The 23,700-nt window shown below is 41.1% G+C and overlaps 1 protein-coding gene across 1 annotated transcript in view; it reads left to right on the top strand.

Moving 5' to 3' along the window:
- tdrd9 (tudor domain containing 9) overlaps nt 1–23,700 on the top strand; it is a 108,542-nt gene that overhangs the window by 13,998 nt on the left and 70,844 nt on the right. The window contains exons 2-3 of the mRNA XM_061968875.2: nt 18,880–18,950; nt 19,065–19,132. Of these exons, the coding sequence (XP_061824859.2) occupies nt 18,880–18,950; nt 19,065–19,132 (139 nt within the window). The remainder of the gene's footprint in view (nt 1–18,879; nt 18,951–19,064; nt 19,133–23,700) is intronic.

The raw sequence follows: 23,700 nt of genomic DNA, 5'->3' as shown, positions 1-23,700 counted from the left end.
TGTATTATTTAAATCGGTGCGTTTTGAAAACACGGGCCGGCATTTTTTAAAAAACTGTATCTGAATCTGTATTTTCCCATGCCTTGCCGATACGCATTTTTTGGCAAATATCGGCGGCCGATCCGATCCAAATATCGGAGTGGGACAACCCTAACGCTATCCAAATATTCTGAGTCTTCGCCATATTTATAAGGAGGTGGGCCATGGTGGTCATTCATGATACATTCTACTAGCATTTTGAACTTCATCTCTTCAATTTTCAAACCATTTTTACTGTACATTCAAACTTTCTTTCTAAAATAATTATGCAGTCCTTCAGCTTTTAAATTCATCTTCAGCATTTATTGGGGCAATGCCTAACGGAATTGCATAAACGGTAGTTTATATAGCACTTTTCATACACAGGCATAAGACTCGTCGATTGCCATTTGAAGTTCCTTGGAGTAGGATTCGGCTTCGGCTGCGTATCTGGCAATCTTAGTCGTGGAGAATGAGGGGGGGACCATCGAATTTTGGCAGTAATTGCAGTACCATTTCTGTTCACATTACTACATATGGCACCTTTTTTAAGAAAATTCACTTATGAAAGAGCTTGAATGTTGGATCTATAAACAGTTAGACACAGAATTGGGGGGCTGCTAAAACAAAGGCGTGCTGCTCAAATGATGTGTAATTGTTAACTCACAGACTTCAAAAGAAGTGTCTTATTTAAAATTGATGCAGTCCCCCTCCTCTTCTGCATCTTCTAGTAGAAAATACGAAGTTACAATTTGGTGGGGAAGCCTCGATGAGAACAGGTGCGTCAGTGCCAAGCCATGTTTTAGTTAAAAGAAGACAATCTAACTTACTCTCTAAAATCATATTGTTCATTAAAGTTATGTTTTAAAAGGAGTGAATGTTTAAAAGTACCATGTTGATGGTGAGAAGTGGATTGTTGGTGTTTATGAAGATTTCTGAGGTGGTGAAAGTTAACAATGTGTATGAAGGCGTCTGGTGTCCTCACGTGTTGTAATGATGACAGGAATGTGTGAAGTGTTGTTGTGAATGACAGGTCCAAGTCAAGTGACGTGTGTATGGTGGTCAGAGGTGGAACTGACTGTGTGCAATATAGGACCTAGGTAACGTCAATCACTGATGAACAGTTGAGCTGATGTGGGGAGATTGGCGTGCAGCACACCGAATGCCAGGTTGGCAGACACCGTACGGGATCCAGCTCTATTTAAATGGAGCCCGTTGGGCCCTAAGAGATGTCGTCTCTGCCAAAACACATTGATTGTGAGAGGCCAAGTAGCCTGCTGAAGTTGTCTAGCTCTCTGCCGCAGGTGGGGGTGGCACCGGAGATGAAAGTGTATACCTGGAACTGTGCGACGGGGTTGAGGAGGTGGATAAAGTCCTGCTTTCGGAGTTCCGACAGCTGCCTGCGGCTGTCATTTGTCCTTGCTTGGATGATGGTCCCTTTTGTCGTCAGGTAGGATTTTAGATATCCGGTATTTTGTCCGTTACATCCATAACAGTGGCACCGGGGAACAGCAGGGTGAACGTACCCTCATGCAGACGTGCCGCACGATGGAATCACCAATGATGAGGGTTGTGGGAACGTCCGCTTGATCGTCAGAGGGGCAAGCTGGCTCGGGTACCCCACCTACCGCAGCAGTGCCCCGGGTGTGATCCCTCCTCATGTTCAGGGGAGCGTGTGGAGTGCAAGTGCACTGTGTCCTTAACAAACCACCTGTGCTTGAAGGAGAAAGAAGAGTTAGGCGGCAGTCAACATCCCCCTGTTGGACATCCGTCTACTCAAGCGAAGGTCGCTATAAGGGACGGAAGGCTGCAGTGTCTGGCAGGGGAGCAGGTGTAGCTTCCTGGGGTAGGTCATGGACAGTCGGCTTCTCGCCCACGTACAGAGGCGCGTACTTGTTAGTGAGTGACAAGCTCAGGAGAGGAGGAGCCGCACCGTGACGCCCGCTTGGAGGCCTTCTGCGCTTGCGAACGACCACCTTGGTCCATGGAGCCCCTTTGGAGTGGAACACGAATGATCGCTGGACGAGGACGGATGCCAGAGTACTATGTCTCCATGTGCAGAAGCGGGGTCAGTCTTTTGCGATGTTTCCAGCCAGCTGGCCACCGCCAGGAGACGAGACTTGAGGGTGACCAAGACTGGGTCTTTCCTCTGCATCTCGTCCGACATGCGTTGGATATCTTCCTGCAGGTCAGGGATCTATTTACATAATTGTTCTCTTGATCTTGCGTCGTCATGCACGACAGCAGGTGAGACATCTTTTTAACTAGCAATTCATGTGAGATGGCGTAGCCTATCCATCGTCCGATTTGTTAAAAGTAATCTTCCGGTCAAAATAGTTTGTAACTTAGCCTGTTCGTTAAGAGGGAACACACTCCCATAAAAATAGATTTAAAAAAACGTTGAAGTGGATAAAAACCTCCATTTACAGATATTGTAGTTGACTATTTTGGGCCTTTTGGAGTGAAAAGTGGGATAAGTGTTGTGAAGTGCTATGGTGTTATTTTTACGTTTGGCTGTCAGAGCAGTTCATATTGAAGTGGCATCATCCCTTGATACAGACTCCTTCATCAATGCCACTCGCTGTTTTATAGCTGGACGTGGTCAAGTGAAACAACTCCGTTCTGACAATGGCATCAATTTTGTGGGAGCTCAGCGTGAGTTAAAGGGGGCATTTGAAAGTTGGAATTAAGGTCAGATCCACAATACACTACTACAAAAAGTGATCAATTGGTTGTCCAATACCCCTGCTGGCTCACACATGAGGGTGCATGGGAAAAATTAATCAGATCAGTGGGAAAGATTCTCAATTACATCTTCGATGTACACAATCTTGATGAGGAGGGTCTCCACACTGTTCTTTGTGAAGCTGAAGTGATCCTCAATAGTCGACCCATCACTAAGGCTTCTACAGGCACAAATGACCTGGAAGCACTTACCCCGAATCGCCTTCTGCTTGTCACCAGGACAATTTCATAGGACGGCATATACGTTCGACGCAGGTGGAGGCAAGTTCAATACATGTCAGACTTATTCTGGAAAAGATGGATCAAAGAGTATCTTCCCAAGCTGCAGGAACGACGAAAGTGGTCTAACATTAGACGCAACTTCACACCAGGAGACATCGTGATTATCGTGGATGATTCAGCACCTAGACACTCCTGGCTAACTGGGAAGATTGTGAAGACAATTCTTGACAAAAAAAGGACTTGTACATTAAATTAAATTAAAGACAAAAATTGGCTTTCTGAACAGACCCATCAACAAAGTCTGCCTTCTTCAGGAGGCTGAGGATTTTTGACAAGCCCAAGCTGAATGTTTAAGTTTTCTGGTTTTTTTTGTACTTTGTCCCTTATCCCTTACCCATTACACTGCAAAGACTAAAGACTCTTTACGAAGCCTTGTGCTAGTAACTGACTCACTGAAGACTTTATGAGAGCCAACAAACATAATGAAACATCACTTACTGTATAAGGTTTGCTGTCATTAGGATACCGACTGCTCGGGTCTTCATATAGTCCCGTTAAGATGAAGAATGACTCTTAATCCTAGCGGAGAAAATGGGCTTGGAACCCATCGTCTTTTCGTGTTGTTCGCATTTTCAGGACTAAATTGTCTGTCAAAGTGTACCTACTTGTCGGAATACATCCTTGTTCTATCCAGGTGAGAGGCATGATTTATGATCTAGTATAAGGTTTGACGGGCAAGGAAACGAGAAAGCAGCTGATCAGTCGTTCATATCCATATCAACATTGGCACACAAGCTTGTGATCATTGCGCCACTATAGTTTGTCTGCGTTAGCGCTAATGATCAATATTATCACTAATACTTGGTCAGTGTTTGCTCTAGGAATTTTCTAAATTGGGTCCCAGGGATGTTAAGGTTGTTAAGGTTGTCATAAACGTTGCTCAATTCATTAAAAAAAATAATACAAAAGAAACCACATTTTTATGTATTTGTAAATTTATTCAGTTATAAACATTTTATTCACTTCTTTCCTTCATGGATCTAAACTTTACCGCTGCCGTTAGTTTTTTCTATATTTTTTATTTAATAAGTTGTAGGTGTATTTATTTCTGTATAAAATTGTAAAAAGTTTTTTGCTTCTGTCATGAAATTATGATAATATATATAAACAGATGTTTTCATGAATGAACACTTGACAAAGAAAAATGCTGACATCGCAAGGATCGCACGACAACTTAAAAGGCAAAGCAAGATTCAACAAACTTGGGTAACGAACTGTAAGATCTTCATCAAACGAAATGGGACGCCGGAGGAAGCAAAAGTCTTGGTGTTGAGGAAAATAGAAGATCTTGATAAGTATTGACATTGATGCAGTACTTGGTATCAATGTAGCTTTGGGACTTCTACATAATTTCAATGCTACCCACACCAAGAACACAGACCACCCCAAGTATTGATATAGACATGTTACAGAAGATCCTACAACGTCAACAAAAAGAACTGGAAATGTGTGAGTATCAAGAGCACGCCACAACAGAGACTGACATAGAGATAGACCCCGATAATAATTTTTTCTTTGTGATTGTAAAAAAACTAATTATTTTACCTGTAAACAATATGAAAGCAGTGTAAAATCAGAAGATAGTTTGTCAATAATACATTTCAATAGTCGAAGCATGTACACTAACTTTGAGGCTATCAAGGATTACTTGAAAGAATTTAGTCATCCATTTACCATTATTGCAATTACTGAAACCCGGTTCAACAATGATAAAGGTATTGATTTTAGTCTGAATGACGATGAATTAAGATACATAAACAGAATAAATAAAATAGGAGGAGGGGTCGCATTGTACATTCATAAATCTGTTACATTTAAAGTTTTAACAAACATGACCATAGCAGTCGATGGATTATTTGAATGTTTAACAGTGGAAATCCTAAATGACAAAAAGACAAATATCTTCATGAGTTGTGTATACCGGGCACCTGGTTCAAGCATAGAAACTTTCAATGAGTGGATGGGTAAACTATTTTCCTCTGTGAACCATAAAACCATATTTATCTGTGGTGAGTTTAACATTAATTTGTTAAACTCAGGAAGCAAAAACATGTTGATGACTTCATTGACACAATGTACAGCTTGTCTCCATAACCAAACCAAGCAGAATAACAACACATAGTACCACAATCATCGACAACATTTTTACTAACATTATGGGAAATCAAATTACCTCTGGCCCATTTATATGTGATATCACTGACCATTTACCTGTTTTTACTTTATATGACTGTCATCTCAAGAAAACCAAAGACACTATGGCAAAAATCTCTAAACGAATAACAACTGAGGAAACAATCTGTGCCCTAAACAATAGTTTAGCAGTTCAGGATTGGACTTCAGTATACAGAGAACCAAATGTGGACAGTGCTTATTCAAATTTTTTAGACATCTTTACTTCCCTGCATAATAAACATTGCCCTGTGAAAGAATATTTTATAAAAGGAAAAAATAAAAATAGCCCTTGGATCACAAAAGGGATAATTAATGCCTGTAAAAAGAAAAACAATCTCTACAAACTTTTCATCAAAATAAAAACAAAAGAAGTCGAACAACGATTCAAGAAGTACAAAAATAAATTAACTGATATTATAAGAACAAGCAAACGGTTATATTAAAAAAACTATATGAAAACAAAAACAATATAAAAGGAACTTGGGATGTTTTGAATAGTCTAATCCGGGGGTCGGCAACCCGTGGCTGTAGAGCCGCATCTTTAGCGCCGCCCTAGTGGCTCTCTGGAGCTCTTTCAAAAATGTATGAAAGATGGAAAAAGATGAGGGGAAAAAAATGTATTTTTTGTGTTAACATGGTTTCTGTAGGAGGACAAACATGACACGAACCTCCCTAATTATTATAAAGCAGACTGTTTATATTAAACATGCTTCACTGATTCGAGTATTTAGCGAGCGCCGTTTTGTCCTACTAATTTTGGCGGTCCTTGAACTCACCGTAGTTTGTTTACTTGTATAACTTTCTCCGACTTTCTAGGACGTGTTTTATGCCACTTGTTTTTCTGTCTCACTTTGTCCACCAAACCTTTAACGTTGTGTATGAATGCACAAAGGGGAGTTTTGTTGACGTTATTGACTTGTGTGGAGTGCTAATCAGACATACAGTATTTGGTCACTGCATGACTGCAAGCTAATCGATGCTAACATGCTATTTAGGCTAGCTATATGTACATATTGCATCATTATGCCTCATGTGTAGGTATATTTGAGGTCATTTTAGTTTCCTTTAAGTCATCTTAATTTACTTTATATCTCATGACACACTATCTGCATGTAATATGGCTTTTAATATTTTGCGGCTCCAGACAGATTTGTTTTTGTATTTTTGGTCCAATATGGCTCTTTCAACATTTTGGGTTGCCGACCCCTGGTCTAATCAAACAAGGATAAAAGTTGACATATCCTGATTACTTTATTGATGAAAACGGTGAAGATTATAATATGAGTAATGTAGTGAATAAGTTCAATAGTTTTTTTGTAAATGTTGGTCCTAAGTTGGCTGTTGATATCCCAGACAATGGAGTTACAAAATCAACTATTGAACAGAATTCTTCGTCATTCTTCCTCTCAGCTACAAATGAGCAGGAAGTGACAAACATTGTGCGGAAGTGTAAAAGTAAGTGCTCCACTGACTGCCATGATATCAATATGATATTGGTTCAAAAAGTTATACTGAATATTGTAAAACCCTTAACTTATATATATGTAACCTATCATTCCAGACTGGCTGCTTTCCGAGTCAAATAAAAATCGCTAAGGTAACTCCGCTCTTCAAAAGTGACAGCAAACACGCTTTCACCAATTACAGACCAATCTCTCTTTTGCCTCAGTTTTTAAAAATCTTAGAGAAACGATTTAACTCTCGACTTGAATCTTTTTTTGAGAAGCATCATATAATCATTGACGGTCAGTATGGCTTTAGGTCCAAACAAACAACCTCAATGGCGATAACTGAAGCTATTGAAGAAATTACTAATGCACTGGAGCATAAAAGATATGCAGTTGGTATTTTTATTGATCTAAAGAAAGCCTTTCATACCATTAATCATTAAATTCTACTAGATAAAATAGAAAGATATGGAATTAGGGGGCTGGCTGGTGACTGGTTAAAAAGTTATTTAACAGGGAGGGTACAGTTTGTAAAAATGGGTAAATTTTTATCTGATACTCTTGGCATTGCTTGTGGTGTACCCCAAGGGTCCGTGTTGGGGCCAAAACTGTTTAATGTATATAATAATGATATGTTTAATACATCCAAAGTACTGAAATGTATACTATTTGCAGACGACACAAATATATTCTACAGTAGTGATGACTATAATGAGCTCATAAATACAGTAAACAGAACTATACATAGTAAAAAAATGGATGGACACAAATAAACTATCTTTGAATATAGATAAAACTAAGATAGTGATGCTTGGAAATCGCAACATAACGTCTGAACAGAAAATAAGTATTGATGGTACCCAAATTGAAATCGTAAATGAGAATACATTTTTGGGAGTAATAATTGATAGTTAACTATCATGGAAACCTCATGTCAAACACTTTAAAACAAACATCTCCAAAAGTCTCTCAATTATAAACAAAGCAAAACTATACCTCAATGAAAATGCACTCCGTACTCTATACTGCACCTTGGTGCTGCCATACCTTACATACTGTGTTGAAGTATGGGGTAATACTTACCACAACACAATTCATCCTCTGATCATATTACAGAAAAGAGTAGTGCGGATCATTCACAACGTTGGTTATTTAGAACATACTCATAATCTGTTTATGCAATCAAAGTTGCTCAAATTTGATGACCTTGTTAAATATAATACATTAATAATCTTATATAAAGCATTTAGCAAATTATTGCCGCCTAATCTACAATGTTTTTTTATAAGACGAGTGCAGGCTCATAGCTTGAGAGGTTTTGGATATTTCTCATTTGAGGGGGCTGCTTGCCTCCCTTGTTGGGGCCCCGGCGGTTTTGCCCGACTGCCCTGCGGGGGTCCCCCTCCTGTGTTTTACTCCGCCCTTATTTATTTATTAATTTTATTTATTTTTTATTTTTTTTATTTTATATATATATATTTTTTTAATTATCTATTTAATAAATTGTATTTATTCTGTTAAATTATACAGGACTGTCTCAGAAAATTAGAATATTGTGATAAAGTCCTTTATTTTCTGTAATGCAACTAAAACATGAAAATGTCATACATTCTGGATTCATTACACATCAACTGAAATATTACAAGCCTTTTATTATTTTAATATTGTTGATTATGGCATACAGCTTAAGAAAACTCAAAAATCCCATCTCAAAAAATTAGAATATTTCCTCAGACCAAGTAAAAAAAAAAAAGATTTATAACCGTAAAACAAAATCAAAATTTGAAAATGTCAATTAATGCACTCAGTACTTGGTTGGGAATCCTTTTGCACGGATTACTGCATCAATGTGGCGTGGCATGGAGACAATCAGCCTGTGGCATTGCTGAGGTGTTATGGATGCCCAGGATGCTTCAATAGCGGCCTTTAGCTCATTTGCATTATTGGGTCTGGTGTCTTTCAGCTTCTTCTTCACAATACCCCACAAATTCTCTATGGGGTTCAGGTCAGGGGAGTTTGCAGGCCAATCGAGGACAGTAATGCCACGGTCAGTACACCATTTACTGGTGGTTTTGGCACTGCTTGATCATGCTGGAAAATGACATCATTATCTCCATAGAGCTTTTTAACAGATGGAAGCATGTAGTGGTCTAAAATCTCTTGGTACACAGTTGCATTGACTCTGGACTTGATGAAACACAGTGGACCAACACCAGCAGCTGACATGGCTCACCAAACCATTGCTGACTGTGGGAACTTCACACTGGATTTCAAGCAACTTGGATTTTGCTCCTCTCCAGCCTTCCTCCAGACTCTAGCGCCTTGACTTCCAAATGAAATACAAAACTTGCTTTTGTCTGAAAACTGGACTCTGGACCACTCTGCAACTGTCTAGTGCTTCTTTTCCATAGCCCCAGTCAGATGCTTCTTCTGTTGTCTTGAGTTCAAGAGTGGCTTGACCATGGGAATACGGCTATTGTAGCTGTATCTGTTGAAAAACTCTATGGAGATGATGATTTCATTTTCCAGCATGTTCTGGCACCTGCCCACAGTGCCAAAACCACCAGTAACTGGTGTACTGACCATGGCATTACTGTCCTCGATTGGCCTGCCAACTCCCCTGACCTGAACCCCATAGAGAATTTGTGGGGTATTGTGAAGAAGAAGCTGAAAGACACCAGACCCAATAATGCAAATGAGCTAAAGGCCGCTATTGAAGCATCCTGGGCATCCATAACACCTCAGCAATGCCACAGGCTGATTGCCTCCATGCCACGCCACATTGATGCAGTAATCTGTGCAAAAGGATTCCCAACCAAGTACGGAGTGCATTAATTGACATTTTCAAATTTTGATTTTGTTTTGCTGTTATAATCCTTATTTTTTTTTACTTGGTCTGAGGAAATATTCAAATTTTCTGAGATGGGATTTTTGAGTTTTCTAAAGCTGTATGCCATAAACAGCAATATTAAAATAATAAAAGGCGTGCAATATTTCAGTTGATGTGTAATGAATCCAGAATGTATGACATTTTCATGTTTTTAGTTGCATTACAGAAAATAAAGGACTTTATCACAATATTCTAATTTTCTGAGACAGTCCTGTATATGTGTATATATGGGTGCGCGTGTATGTGTGTGTGTGTGTGTGTGTGTGTGTACGTTTGTATATATGTATGGTGGAATCTGTGTGTATGTATGTAGGTACATATGTATGTGTCACTGCCCCGGTGTGCATTGCTGATCGCAGCACCGGGCCTGCTGAGATGCCGTGGCATGCCGGCTGTGTGCGCGGTGCTGGGCCCTTATGGCTTTTTGCCGGATGGGACGCGTGGTGGGCGGGGGGGCCTGGCGTGTGGGAAGGGCTGCGGGGTTTGGTGGCGCTGGGCACTGTTGGCAACCAGGCCTCTTGTTTATTTTATTTTATTTTATTTAAAAGCTTTATTTTTTATTTTTTGTGTATGTATGTGTATGTGTATATGTGTGCATATGTATATGTATGTAGGTGTATATGTGTGTATGTGTGTGTATATGTATATACATATATGTATGTATATGTGAATGTGTGTATGCATGTGTATGTGTAAGTGTGTTTATGGGTGTGGATGTCCGGTGGATCGATTGGCCTGGCTGTGGATGAGTTGGGGTAGGTGGGTTGGCGGCCTCGATGGTAGCTGGGGGTGTGCGTTGTGGTTTACGGGGTCGGTCGCTTTTTTGTTTCGGTTTCGGCGACCGCGGGTGTTTATACTGGGGACGGGCGGTGGTGGTGATGGTTGCTGTGGTGCTACCAGCGGTTGGCATCGCTGTGTTGGGTTGGAGTGGTTGGGGGACTGTGGCTGGTATCTGTACGCTTATGGGGTTATGGGGGCTGGCTGGCGTTGGCTTGCCGGCTGGTTTGGGGGCTGACGTGCGGACTGGATGCAGTGGCTTCTTCCCCCGTTGGGCACCATCCCCTGGCCGGCACTTGTATGGGCACGTTGCTGTGTGGATGGCCGGGATGCGGTGTTTGCATTAGGCATGGGGGCTGTGCAGTTTTTCTGTGTTTGGTTGCTGGTATGGGCTCTGCAGGGTTAGGTTGGGACGGGCGGGGGATGGCTTTGTTTGGCGGGGGGTGGGCTCGCGTGGCGTCACGCTAAAGTGGTCTGGTGTGGGTCACGGGCCGTGGGGGGGTGGTGGCCTCCTGGCCGTAGTTCCTGGTTGTCGGCCACATGGACTGGGGGGGATGTCCGGTCCCTCTACTCCTCCTACTTATAGCACACACAGTCACACATATATATAAGACTTTGGGGGATTGTCCTGCGGGGAGGCATGGCGGGGGGATGAGGATGCTTCCTATGGGGCTCCAGTCCTCCTGTCTTGTCCCCTGCTCGTCCATCCCTCAATCTTAGCTGCATATTAGACACTTAGGATTTGGGGGGGCTCGGCTTGGTTGGGACCCACCATGACCTTGATGTCCCCCAATTTTAATCGCATTATTAGTTCCCACAAGCATACATATCTCACTCACGCTACAGTACACACATCAATAGGGACTGGAGGTCGGCTGTAAGGGCTGACCTCCTAATTTTAACTACACAGTAGACACTCTGGGGGGCCTTGTACACATGCATGGGGGGGGGTTGTGGACCGGCGCACCCCTCATTGCCTCGTCAGCCGGCGCGGATTGCGGGGACTGCGGTCTGGTGGCCTGCCAGGCTTTTATTCATTTATTATAATTTTTTTTTTAAATGTAGTTATTATTTTTCTTATTTTCTTATTTTTTATTTTTTATTTTTTATTTTTTTAATGTTTTAAATCATTTTTAAAAATCGTATTATTTATTTGTGTATGGCGTCGCGCGGGTCTCACTTCCTGTTGGGTGGGGTCCGTGCCCGTGTGGCCCGATTTTGCGCTGTGGGGTCTCTGTTGGTGACTTGATGTGGCGGCGCGGCCCCAATGTCTGGTCTGGATGCTGTGTCTTGGTTGTTTGGGCGGTGGTGTGTTTGTGCGGGTTTGGGTTGGGGTCAATGTTCCCTCTAATTGTTCATGTGTCTGAGCAAACACAAAAACTCCCTGAGCATTCAGTGGAGCACATGTGAGCAACATCACACGTGGCAATACCAGCAGTACACCTGTCTCAAACCAATCTTTTATAATAACACTCAAATGAGAGGAGTCATTTTCATAAGATTTAGTAATATTAGTGTTTTGGCCCACTTGTAATGAAAATAAAATAAATCTTGTTTTTCATAAGCTATGGATTGGTATTGTACAATATGTCTGGATGGGGGTCCTGCTTTGGAAATCATTTGTACCCCTATCAGAGATCACATTTAGTTCCCCTTACACATCCTCATGTTGCACAATGAAATGTAAGCATAGGATGAAGTGTGCATTCCTGTAACTTTCTCTTGTAACAGCATTGCATGATTAATATAAATAAATTAACATTAATAATAAAAGACAGTAGAATAAGCACACGTATGACTGAGGAGTCATAGTGTAACTTTGTGTGGTGTTTGAGTTGTCCGACTTTTTGTGTGGCCATAAACGCACCAGTGGCTTAGTGGTATGCGTGTTGGTGACAGATGACAAGTTGGTTTTGGCCTGGTTTGTACGGCAGAAAATGACTAGTTTTTCGAGATAGAAGTTTTTTACTCATGTTTTTGGTGTGGTTATGGCCGAATATAAACAGTTTTGCTCAATAAAGTGATCGATATAATTCCTGTCCTCGAAGCATCTCGATAGACGTTACAAAAATTGAACGGTGTTCAATTGAACGGTGTTGACGAACACCGTTAGGGCCGATTGTTGTCACTGTCACTCAGAGTTGCATTGCAAAATTACACAGAATAAATGTGTTTATTTTGTTTAGAATTCAGATGGGATTTGATTTGGTGAGCCGCATATATTTGCTGTGCGCTGAGGACACTTGAGCAGTGCGCAATTGCGCAGGCACGCACCTTAGAGGGAACGTTGGTTGGGTGGTGGGGTCTTTTGGTGGGGGGGGTGTTGGTGTCTCTTGTTTGCATGTTGGCGTTTGGGCTGATTGGCGGGCTGGCGCGGGCTGGTCTCTGTGATCCTGTTGGCGTGTGGTTGCCGGTCGCAGTTTTTTTTTTGATCGCTTTGATTTGATTGGGTGGTGCTGGCTGTCTGGGGATATTACAGCTGCTGTTTCTGCTGCCGTTTGTTTGTGGTGTGGGCGCCCGTGGCTGATGGGTCTGGTGCAGGGGGGTGGCTGATGTTGTGATTGGTGGCAGCGCGTGGTGGTTGTCGGGGCTGTCGAACTGTGTATATGTGTGTGTATGTGTATGTATGTATGTGTGTATATATATATATATATATATATATATATATATATATATATATATATATATATATATATATATATATATATATATATATGTGTGTATGTATGTGTGTGTGTGTATATATATATATAAATGTGTATGTGTGTGTATTTGTACATGTATATGTGTATGTATATGTATATACTGTATGTATGTATGTATGTATGTATATTTCTGGGGGTACGCTCTGGGCCTGCCTGTCAGGCGGGGGTCGGCGCCTCAGGCTACTGCATCCGGACTGCGTGTCTGGAGCTCCTGGGTCCCACCGTCCATCCCTTCCGGGTGCCCATCTTGGTTGGGGCCTGCTGGGTCTAGTCCCTGCGTCTATTGTGGTAGCTTGGTGCTGCAAGGTATTCTGAGGTGCTGCAAGTCGGCCAGTTGCTGGGGTAGTGACCTTGTGTGTCAGCATGTCTGTGATCTTCTTTTAATTCTTTTTTTTTTAAATGTGTTTATTTATTTTTGAAATATATTTTATTAATATTACTTTTTTATTTTGCCCCTCCTTCAGGGGGGGAACTCGGCGGGGCGGTTGCTGGTTATTCCATCTCCATGGTTGGGGTCCCTGCGGGTGGGGTGGGTGGTTCCCTTGGCCCCGTGCTGGGTGGTCCTGCGGCAGCCGACTTGGGTGGGGTGGCCGGGGGCTGGCCTCGCCGCGCTCTCCGGGGGTGGGGAGTGGGCTCGTGGGGGACCGGTTGCCGGTGAGGCGGGGGCGGTCTTCCCGTCCGGTTGCGGGGAGACTCTGGGCCCCCCCGGGCGGGGCCCCCCGCCTTTCTGCCCGTGTGGGGTGTGGCTGTCCCCTGCTTTTCTCGTGCCTTGTCCTCTGCCGGGTGCGTCTGTCTGCGGCCTGCTGCTGGCCCTTGTTGGCGGTGCGGTGGTCCGGGCTCTGGGGTTCCTGTCGCTGGCCGGCTTGGCTGCGTGGGGGAGGTGGTCCCTGGTTCCCTGGGCACCACACCTACTGTTTGTGGGTTGGGCTCTCGGGTAGGCTGGGGCCGTACTCTGGCTCCCACGCACACTGGGAGTCAAATATATTGTACATACAAATTCACACATACTCACATTCATACATACAAAAATAGGTACCTACGCTCCCACATACATATACAAATACAGTACATATTTACATACTCAAAGTTCGTACATTCACACGCACATTCATTATACAAACATAAATATATACATACTGTACATATACATTCACTGTACAAACATACATATACACATACTGTATACCGGTATATACATTCACTGTACAAACATACATATACACATACTGTACATATACACTCACTGTACAAACACATGCACACATTCTGTACTTATACATTCACTGTACAAACACATATACACATTCTGTACATATACAAGTACCGTACATATGCATACATACACTTATGCACATAATCACGTTTCATCAAACATATATTAACGTTGTTGCCCTAGGGCAGGGGTTGGCAACCCGCGGCTCTTTGATCACTCTGATGCGGCTCAGCTGCATACTTGCCGACCCCCCCGATTTTCCCGGGAAACTTCCGGATTTCAGTGCCTCTCGCAGAAAATTCCCGGGATTAGTATTCTCTGATTTTCACCCTTACAATTATAATAAGCGTGTGCCATGATGGTACAGCATTTAGCACCCTCTACAATCTGTATAAACAGCATCTTGTTGTATGCATCTTCTGCTTGCAGATGCAAGTGACAGCAAAGCATACTTGGTCAACAACCACACAGGTTACACTGACGGTGGCGGTATAAAAAACTTTTACACTCTTACTAATAATGCGCCACACTGTGAACCAAAACCAAACAAGAATGACAAACACATTTCGGGAGAACATCTGCACCTTAACACAACATAAACACAACAGAACAAATACCCAGAATCCCATGCAGCCCTGACTCTTCTGGGCTACATTATACATCCCTGCTACCACCAAACCCGCCCCCACCCCAACCCTGCTCCCTCACACATCAAACCCCCCCCCCTTCCCTCTTCGCGTCGGTTGAGGTGGGCGGGGTTTGGTAGCGGGGGTGTATAATGTAGCCCGGAAGAGTTAGGGCTGCATGGGATTCTGGGTATTTGTTCTGTTGTGTTACGGTGCAGATGTTCTCCCGAAATGTGTTTGTCATTCTTGTTTGGTTTTGGTTCACAGTGTGGCGCATTATTAGTAAGAGTGTTAAAGTTTTTTATACCGCCACCGTCAGTGTAACCTGTGTGGTTGTTGACCAAGTATGCCTTGCTGTCACTTACGTGAGCAAGCAGAAACCTCATACAACGTGTGGCTGGGCCAGCACGCTGGTTGTAGTGAGCGTTAAATGCAGTACCATCACGGCACGTTCGAGAGAATAGTTGCCCTGAAATTCGTAGTCTGCCGGTAAAATCAGGAGGGTTGACAAGTATGACACTGTAAAGCGCCATTCATAAAAAACTTGCGGGCCGCACTAACATTCAATTTTCATATTAGGGTGTGGGCCGCGTGTCTGAGACCCTTGGTTTATACATAGCACAAAGCAAAAAAAAAACTTTGTATGTAGTGTTATTTCATTTTAAATTTCAAAAGATTTTTGTGGCTCCCATTGTTTTCTTTAATTTGTGAAACTGGTCAAAATGGCTCTTTGACTGGTAAAGGTTGCCGACCCCTGCCCTAGGGTAAACTGGGTATAACACATGGCACACTGACAAAGCTTAACCTATTGTTACTATAACAATCTACAAGGTTAATGTAGGTTGGCTCTCTTTCTTCCCCTCCATTTTTCTGCATTCTTTCGTATCTCAAGTTATCATTACCTATATGTATTGTTGCATTTGAACAACTGTATTGTTGATAATAAAGGTAAAGTATTGGTATTGTTCATTATAAATAGCGCCATTTCTATTGGTATTTGTATTTCTCCATTTGTAGTGTAATAATGGTCATTATCATTTCTGTATTATTTTTTTATTTTCGCTAACTGCTTATTTGCTATCACTTTTACCATCATATTTGTACATGTCGTATTTGCTGATGTTGCTCTATTGTTGTTGTTGTGTTTGCTGTTGATGTTTTTGTCTCTCTGTCTAATCCCCCTCTTGTCCCCACAATTTCCCCTTCTGTCTTCTTTTTTTTCTCTTTCTATCCCCTCCTGCTCCGGCCCGGCTGCACCAAATGATAATATAAATACATTTAATAAAGTCAAATACAAATAAGGCAAAAAGAGAAGTATCTAACACTTCTCTTTTGTAAAGTAAATCTGAACAGCCGATCTGGGCATCTACATCAACTATATGATTTGCCTGAGAAGCTGGACAGGACAAAAAAAACAAAACAAAAAAAATGATATTTCTCATTGCCGAGAGCTCAAACCACTCGTAAACGCTTTTGTGTGTTTGTATGCGGAGTAAAACTATGGAACGAACTGAACTTAAAACACAAGCAATGCCAAACTATTAATCGATTTAAACTATTAAACAAACATGGGGTCTGGTTCAAATATAGAGATGAGGGTCTTTAATTTGACCTGCTGCTGTACTCTGTCTCAAAGTGTTATCATGTGCTCAATGTTTCCTTACCATTATTGCTATGTTGTCTATTACCATTATTGCTATGTTTTCTATTACTATTGTTGGTATTTTGTCTATTACCATTGTTGGTATATTCATTATTCCTACATTGTTGATACAAATGATTGTTACAGTGTAATAATTATTGTTACCTGTAGTAATGCCACTATGATACAACATCTGTATTATAATCCTTGAACAAAGTAACAGTGAAACTCATACATTACCTTTTGCACTATAATAATTTATATTATTATGTGTTGTCAACTTTGTACTTTTTTATGTCATTGCCTGAAATAAATAAATAAATGAAAAAAAAAATGAAATGAATAATCGTGTGCCAGGGCATACATATCGCTTTCCAGCATTGTACCGTATACAATACAGAAGCTTGTGCAGCGATGTGAATACAAGTACAACACGTCATTGTACGGATGATCAAAAGCATTTATTCGAGTCGGAATGTCACATATTACACCAACAACATTTTTGACAATCAAAGCATGATCGTAAGAATCCACATTTTGTATCAGTGACATCGCTAATAACACGGAAGTGCTGCCGCCGTCTGAGCAAGGAACAGAGCCAGTTGCAGTAGCTCTGTGCTTCATGTGTTTGTCTTTTTTTGTTTTTTGTGGACTTTTGGATCTACTTTTTCTGGGAGCCTTTTGGCCATGGCTCGGTTGTGGAAAGGCCAGAGGTTCCAGTGGAGCTGCGTGTCGGGTGTTAATTGCAGGAGGTTGGCTTGAGAGAAGTTTGCTCTCTCTCCGGCGAGACGGGACGGGACGGGTTTCGCGCAATCCAGCTGGATGAGAAAGTCTCAGACACTTTGGTCTCCCTGGACGGGTTCTTGCTCATCTGCGTCGAAAGGATGTTGGCCGGGCGCCGGTGGTCAGCCAAGACGCAGTCGGCTCTCTTGGTCGCCTTGTTGGGTCTATTCCTGTCTTTGGCCACTCAGTGGACGATGGTGCGAAGCATCACGAAGGCTACCGCAGTGTTTGTGGGTGTTAAGTTAGTGGGGTTTTTTTTGTCATTTGTCTATGCACAGTGCAAACGTATGTGCGCTTTATGTATAATTTATTATTGTTTTGCTAATTTTTTGTTTTTCTCTTTGTTTTTTTCTTCCTTTTTACTTTTAAATGATAAATGGGTTATACTTGTATAGCGCTTTTCTACCTTCAAGGTACTCAAAGCGCTTTGACAGTATTTCCACATTCACCCATTCACACACACATTCACACACTGATGGCGGGAGCTGCCATGCAAGGCGCTAACCAGCACCCATCAGGAGCAAGGGTGAAGTGTCTTGCCCAAGGACACAACGGACGTGACTAGGATGGTAGAAGGTGGGGATTGAACCCCAGTAACCAGCAACCCTCCGATTGCTGGCACGGCCACTTTACCAACTTCGCCATGTCGTGGCTGTATGTATAAATGGCTTCTGTTTTGCTTCAGCTCTGTGTTCTTGTATTTTATATCCTTGATATCTTTGTTTCCCTCGTTTTCTTACTAAGATGGCGTCGCGGATGGCCGCCACGGTACTTTGCTCTCTTGGAGTTGTTGCGGTTTTCTTTATTTCTTACATTGAACAAAGAGAGCACAGTTTACAAAGTCAAATTTATTGTGTGTTTAACATACTTGGCCAATAAAGCCGATTCTGATTCTGAAATGTAGATGATTAATAATGTAGACCGTAGCGGTGCAAGTGGTATGCAAATGCATTCCACAATTGACTTTCTGGTCAAATCTGCCTTCAAGTTTTATGACTTGTGTATCCCCTTAAGGTTCATTATGTTTTGTTATCGCTTTTCAAAACACTGTTAATACCGCAGGTTGCCTCCAATTGATTTTGAATCAAATAGCACACTCATGTTGGGTCAGTTGCTTGATGATACGATGCTGAATAATGTTCCCCTCTTCCTTGTGTCCTATCAAGCTACACTTACATTGATCAACATACAACTGTAGTGTTAGGAGTGCGTTTTATTTTTAAACCAAATACGACTTTCAAAGGTAACAGTCTGACACTTGCTGACAGTTGCATTCTTGTGATAAACTTTCTATGTATAGATCAATGAGCTTTATTTTCCTTAAAAGGAGGTCTTCCTCCTTTTTACAATTATGCATACATTTAATAGTTTTCAGTAAGCATAAATAAGCAATTGCACCTTGCCCAAGTACCGGTACATATCCTCCAACTGTGCTGGAAGTGGACCGTGCTTGAGCAGGTCCACAATCCAGCCTTTAGGTGTCTAGCATGCGTGAGTCAAGTGCAGTCTGCTTAAAATATGAAGTGTCTTTTCATAAAGATTAACTTGAATTTGTCTCAACTGTTTGCCAACCAGCCCAGGAAAGGTTTCTGATGAACACTCCATTAAAAGTGGGAAATCAGTGGGAGGACAATTCAAGGAAAAAGGTCAGCTGCCAAGTAAAGACTTCTATGAATTTCTGTCTTGTTGCTTGTTATGTGACAGTATTTTATCAGAGCCAATGAACAATGTTTGTTGTGGTTTTATTTCTGAATCCTTAGGTAGCAGCCATCCTCTCCTTCAAAGCTACGAGTACCCAAGCTTGCCCATAACCAAAAACAGACAGGAGGTGAGCTATAGAGTCCATTTACTGTTTACAGAGCGTGAGTGTCTTCCCAGGTTTTGCTGTTTTTCAGACTTTTTTATTTTTTTACTTTCTATACAAGGGCCATTCTGTCCAGCTGATTCGGATGGCTGCATTGCAATGTTGTAAAGAACAGGGTAGCAAATGATCTACCCTATGTTAACTCGTGAGTGAAATCCAGGAGAAAAAATAAATTCCACGTTTTTTTAATGAAATATTGCTGTGTGTAATGATGGGAGTCAAAGGAGGAGTGTCAAAAGATGGAGCTAACTTTGTGTTATCAGCAATCGAGCAGTATCTATGCATCTGTGGCTTCTCCACAACACAGGAAATGTGTCCCTTAAAATGCATCCAACCGGAACTCTAACAATAACAAACGTTCCGTGGCTGAATAATGTACACCCACAACAATATCAAAAAATAAGATCCAAACAAAATTTGTTGAACGCTCGCCTCAGCCGCAGGTACTCACGTTGCACAGAATAGCAGGACAGGGAGACCATCAGGAGTGCCAAAACAAGTTTGCCAGTTTGCAGGCTGGTCCTATGGGAACCGACGCACGGGCATTGATCGCGAGGACGTCCCGCGCTAACGTTCGTGGACATCCTGAAGAAAGATGCGGGAGCTGAAAGCTCTACGGAGCTGGCCGGGTGTATGGAGAACCGAAATGATTGGAGATTCCGATGGAAGCTCGTCTGAGGACGACTGAGAGAGAACTAGCTTACTTGTCGCCTACATTCTCTCTCTGAGCCACAACTTTGACAACTTTCTGCATTGCTGCTAATCATATTTGAATGATTACAATCCCAACACTGTTATTTTCGAACCAGTTGTAGTTCTAAAGCATTCATTAGTAGCCAGTGAGAAATATATTTTTGAAAGGACTAATGTAAACAGAGGTCACAACACCGAAAGTATATTACCCGAGGGGGCGTGGCTGTAGGATAGAGTTGCCAAGGTTTTGTGAGTTCTTAGAATGCATTTTATAGAATTTTACATTACATTTTTAATGATAATAATGTTAGTAAATTACTATTAAAAAAAAAAACATTTCTGTGGTACATTAAATTTATGGCTGTTGTACATCAAGCAGCGCGCAAACTATCTGAGTAGAAAAGAGGCTTAAATCTTCCTGCAAAAAGCAGATTTGACCAACATTTTTTAACTAATTTTATCAAAAAAGATTTGTCTAGTGATATCAAGGATTGTACGTCGGCCGCGTTCCCAGACATATCAAACTATTTTAAGTACCAATGATTGTCACACACTCGAGGTGTGGTGAAATTATTCTCTGCATTTGACCCATCACCCTTGATCACTAGATGCTATTCAACACGACAAAACATATAGAAACTTGAAAAAGCATGTAGGTCTACAACTTATTTGTGTGTGACTGGGTCAAGGAAATTGGTACCATGACTCTACCGGATAAATATGCATCGTTTTTGCTCGGGTAAAGTTACATTTCATTACCGGTACTTAACTTTGCGTCTACTGCCATGTTTGTTGCTGTTGCACGCGCCGTTTACAAGTAGCGTGTTTTTCCCCATCTATATCAAAATATAACTATAGATGTCAACATGTGTATGTGCTGAAAGCTTCATTTAGGATTGTTGCCTTTGGTAAAAGCTTAACTCTTCGTTTTTGCTTACATTTTATTTATTTTATTTAGACTCGCTGAGTTGATGCCTTTCGAAACACTCGTAGCAAATGTGCTTAGGAAATACAAATAATATCAAGCTAATACTTAAATGGGTAATAATAAACATTAAAATCAATATCAAATCTGGAGTGGACTGGAGTGTGAGCTGCATGCTTTTCTTGTTGTCGTTTCTTAAAAAATTTGCACTGTTACGTCCTTTTTGATTACCTCTCCAAAAACTGAAGAAACGTTTATCCTTTTCAAGGTTTGAACGATTTGTACAGTCAAAAACAACACAAACATAGGGCATTTTTTTCTTCAAGAAAGGCTTAATGGTGCCTAGTACCCATTGAGAACAGAGCTAGCTTGACCCCAGTTTTTCTTATTTTTCCCTTTTTTTTCTCAGTCTGCTCACATGGCTGACTAGGGATGCACTGATCGATCGGCCACCGATCATTATCGGCCCGATTTTTGTGAAAAACTACATGATCACTATTGCCGTTAATGCCTTTCAATACCGTTCACAAACGCTGATCCCCTTTTGCTGACACTGTATTTTTTGTGTGTATTTTTTAATATTATATATGTTATAATAATATGTGTATGTATGTATGTATGTGTAATTTATATTTATATATATATATATATATATATTAGGGCTGGGCAACGATTACAAATTTTAATCAGTATTAATCGCACTATTTCTCTGATTAATCACGATTAACTGCATTGTATACGCAAAACCCAATAATGAATTCAAAAGTAGTGTGTAGTGCATCTTTATTGGAATATTCTCCCATATGAACAAAAGCGCCAAAACATTTGTTGTGCAAACACAATTTAAATCAGTACTTGTTAAACAGTAGCAGTTAAATAGCATATTTAATGAAAATCAACTCAAAAAATGTAAATACAAACATTCAAGCTTATTGCCACTGCCAGGGTATTTAAGTTATCCTGTTTGTTATGGAAAACAAATATAATCTACATACAAATCCCTGAGCCACAATCATAACATCCGAACAGGCAATTTCTGAGGTAACAGCAGAAACATTTTATCAGGGAGAAAGAAAAGAGAGGGTGAAGCACAAAACACTTCACTGCTGGGATTTCCTTTACAGGGGACTAGAATGTAAAGTCCATGTTAATAATGGAGTTCCTTCAGAGAATCTCACTCAACTCGGTGCAGTTTGTTCATTCTTAGAACTTGACGGCCATTAATTTTAAATGTACTGCCCAATGAATTAAAGTGCCATAACATTTACTGTGCAAACACACTTTTAACAGCATTTTTAAACAGTTAGCAGTTAAACAAAATATTTGTAAATCTTCAGCCTCAGCTTCAACAATGTTATCAAAGCAAATACAAAATTAAAGCTTATTGCCACTACCTGGGCATTAATGTTATACTGTTCCTTATGAAAAATAAAACAAAGTTCTGAGCCACAATCACAACAATTCTACAGGCAATTTCTGAGGTAAACAGTTACAATAAATATAACATTGGTTACCGATTGATGTCCAGTAGTCCCCACTGAGAGCAACTACAGCTGCACGTTGTAAAGTTGTCACTTTTACAGTCCTCTCCTTTTCATACAACTCGTGTATTCTTTGTGCGATGGTGCGTCTTGATGGCGGCTCATACGTGCTGTCACTTGTTGCGATTCACACAATGTTTCTCAGGCCGGCGTCTTCCACAACACTAATGGGCCTACAGTCTCTAACTATCCACTTCGCTATGGCATTTGTGAGCTTCTCTTGCTCTCGTTTATCTATACTTCTCCCGCACGCTGCATTTAACGTTGTCTGCCGAAGCCTGGCTCCACTTTCTGCTTTGTTGAATGGTTTGCTCGCATCAATAGTGTGCTTCGCATTAAGGTGATATTTTAGACTGGAAATACTCCTGTGATAACAAAATTCAGCTTGGCAGTGGCTACAAACGACTTTGCTTCTGTCAAATCCGCCGCCTGGAACTACTTTATAATGAAAATGACCCTGTAAAAGTTCTGTTGAGTTACCCTTCTTCTCCATGCTTGTTTTGTTTTCTTCCGCGTTCTCCTTCCTTTTCCGCAGCAATAGGCATTAACAAAATAAAAGCATGTAAACAACATACGCAAATGCACGATAAAATAATTGTCGGCGTTAATAGATTGATGGGTTAACTCGAAATTAACGCATTAACTTGCCCAGCCCTTATATATTTATATATATATATATATATATATATATATATATATATATATATATATATATATATATATATACATACAGGTAAAAGCCAGTAAATTAGAATATTTTGAAAAACTTGATTTATTTCAGTAATTGCATTCAAAAGGTGTAACTTGTACATTATATTTATTCATTGCACACAGACTGATGCATTCAAATGTTTATTTCATTTAATTTTGATGATTTGAAGTGGCAACAAATGAAAATCCAAAATTCCGTGTGTCACAAAATTAGAATATTACTTAAGGCTAATACAAAAAAGGGATTTTTAGAAATGTTGGCCAACTGAAAAGTAAGAAAATGAAAAATATGAGCATGTACAATACTCAATACTTGGTTGGAGCTCCTTTTGCCTCAATTACTGCGTTAATGCGGCGTGGCATGGAGTCGATGAGTTTCTGGCACTGCTCAGGTGTTATGAGAGCCCAGGTTGATCTGATAGTGGCTTTCAACTCTTCTGCGTTTTTGGGTCTGGCATTCTGCATCTTCCTTTTCACAATACCCCACAGATTTTCTATGGGGCAAAGGTCAGGGGAGTTGGCGGGCCAATTTAGAACAGAAATACCATGGTCCGTAAACCAGGCACGGGTAGATTTTGCGCTGTGTGCAGGCGCCAAGTCCTGTTGGAACTTGAAATCTCCATCTCCATAGAGCAGGTCAGCAGCAGGAAGCATGAAGTGCT

Source organism: Nerophis lumbriciformis, linkage group LG08 (genome assembly GCF_033978685.3).
Source record: "Nerophis lumbriciformis linkage group LG08, RoL_Nlum_v2.1, whole genome shotgun sequence".
Lineage (NCBI taxonomy): Eukaryota > Metazoa > Chordata > Actinopteri > Syngnathiformes > Syngnathidae > Nerophis > Nerophis lumbriciformis.
This window is presented reverse-complemented; position numbering and strand designations above follow the sequence as displayed.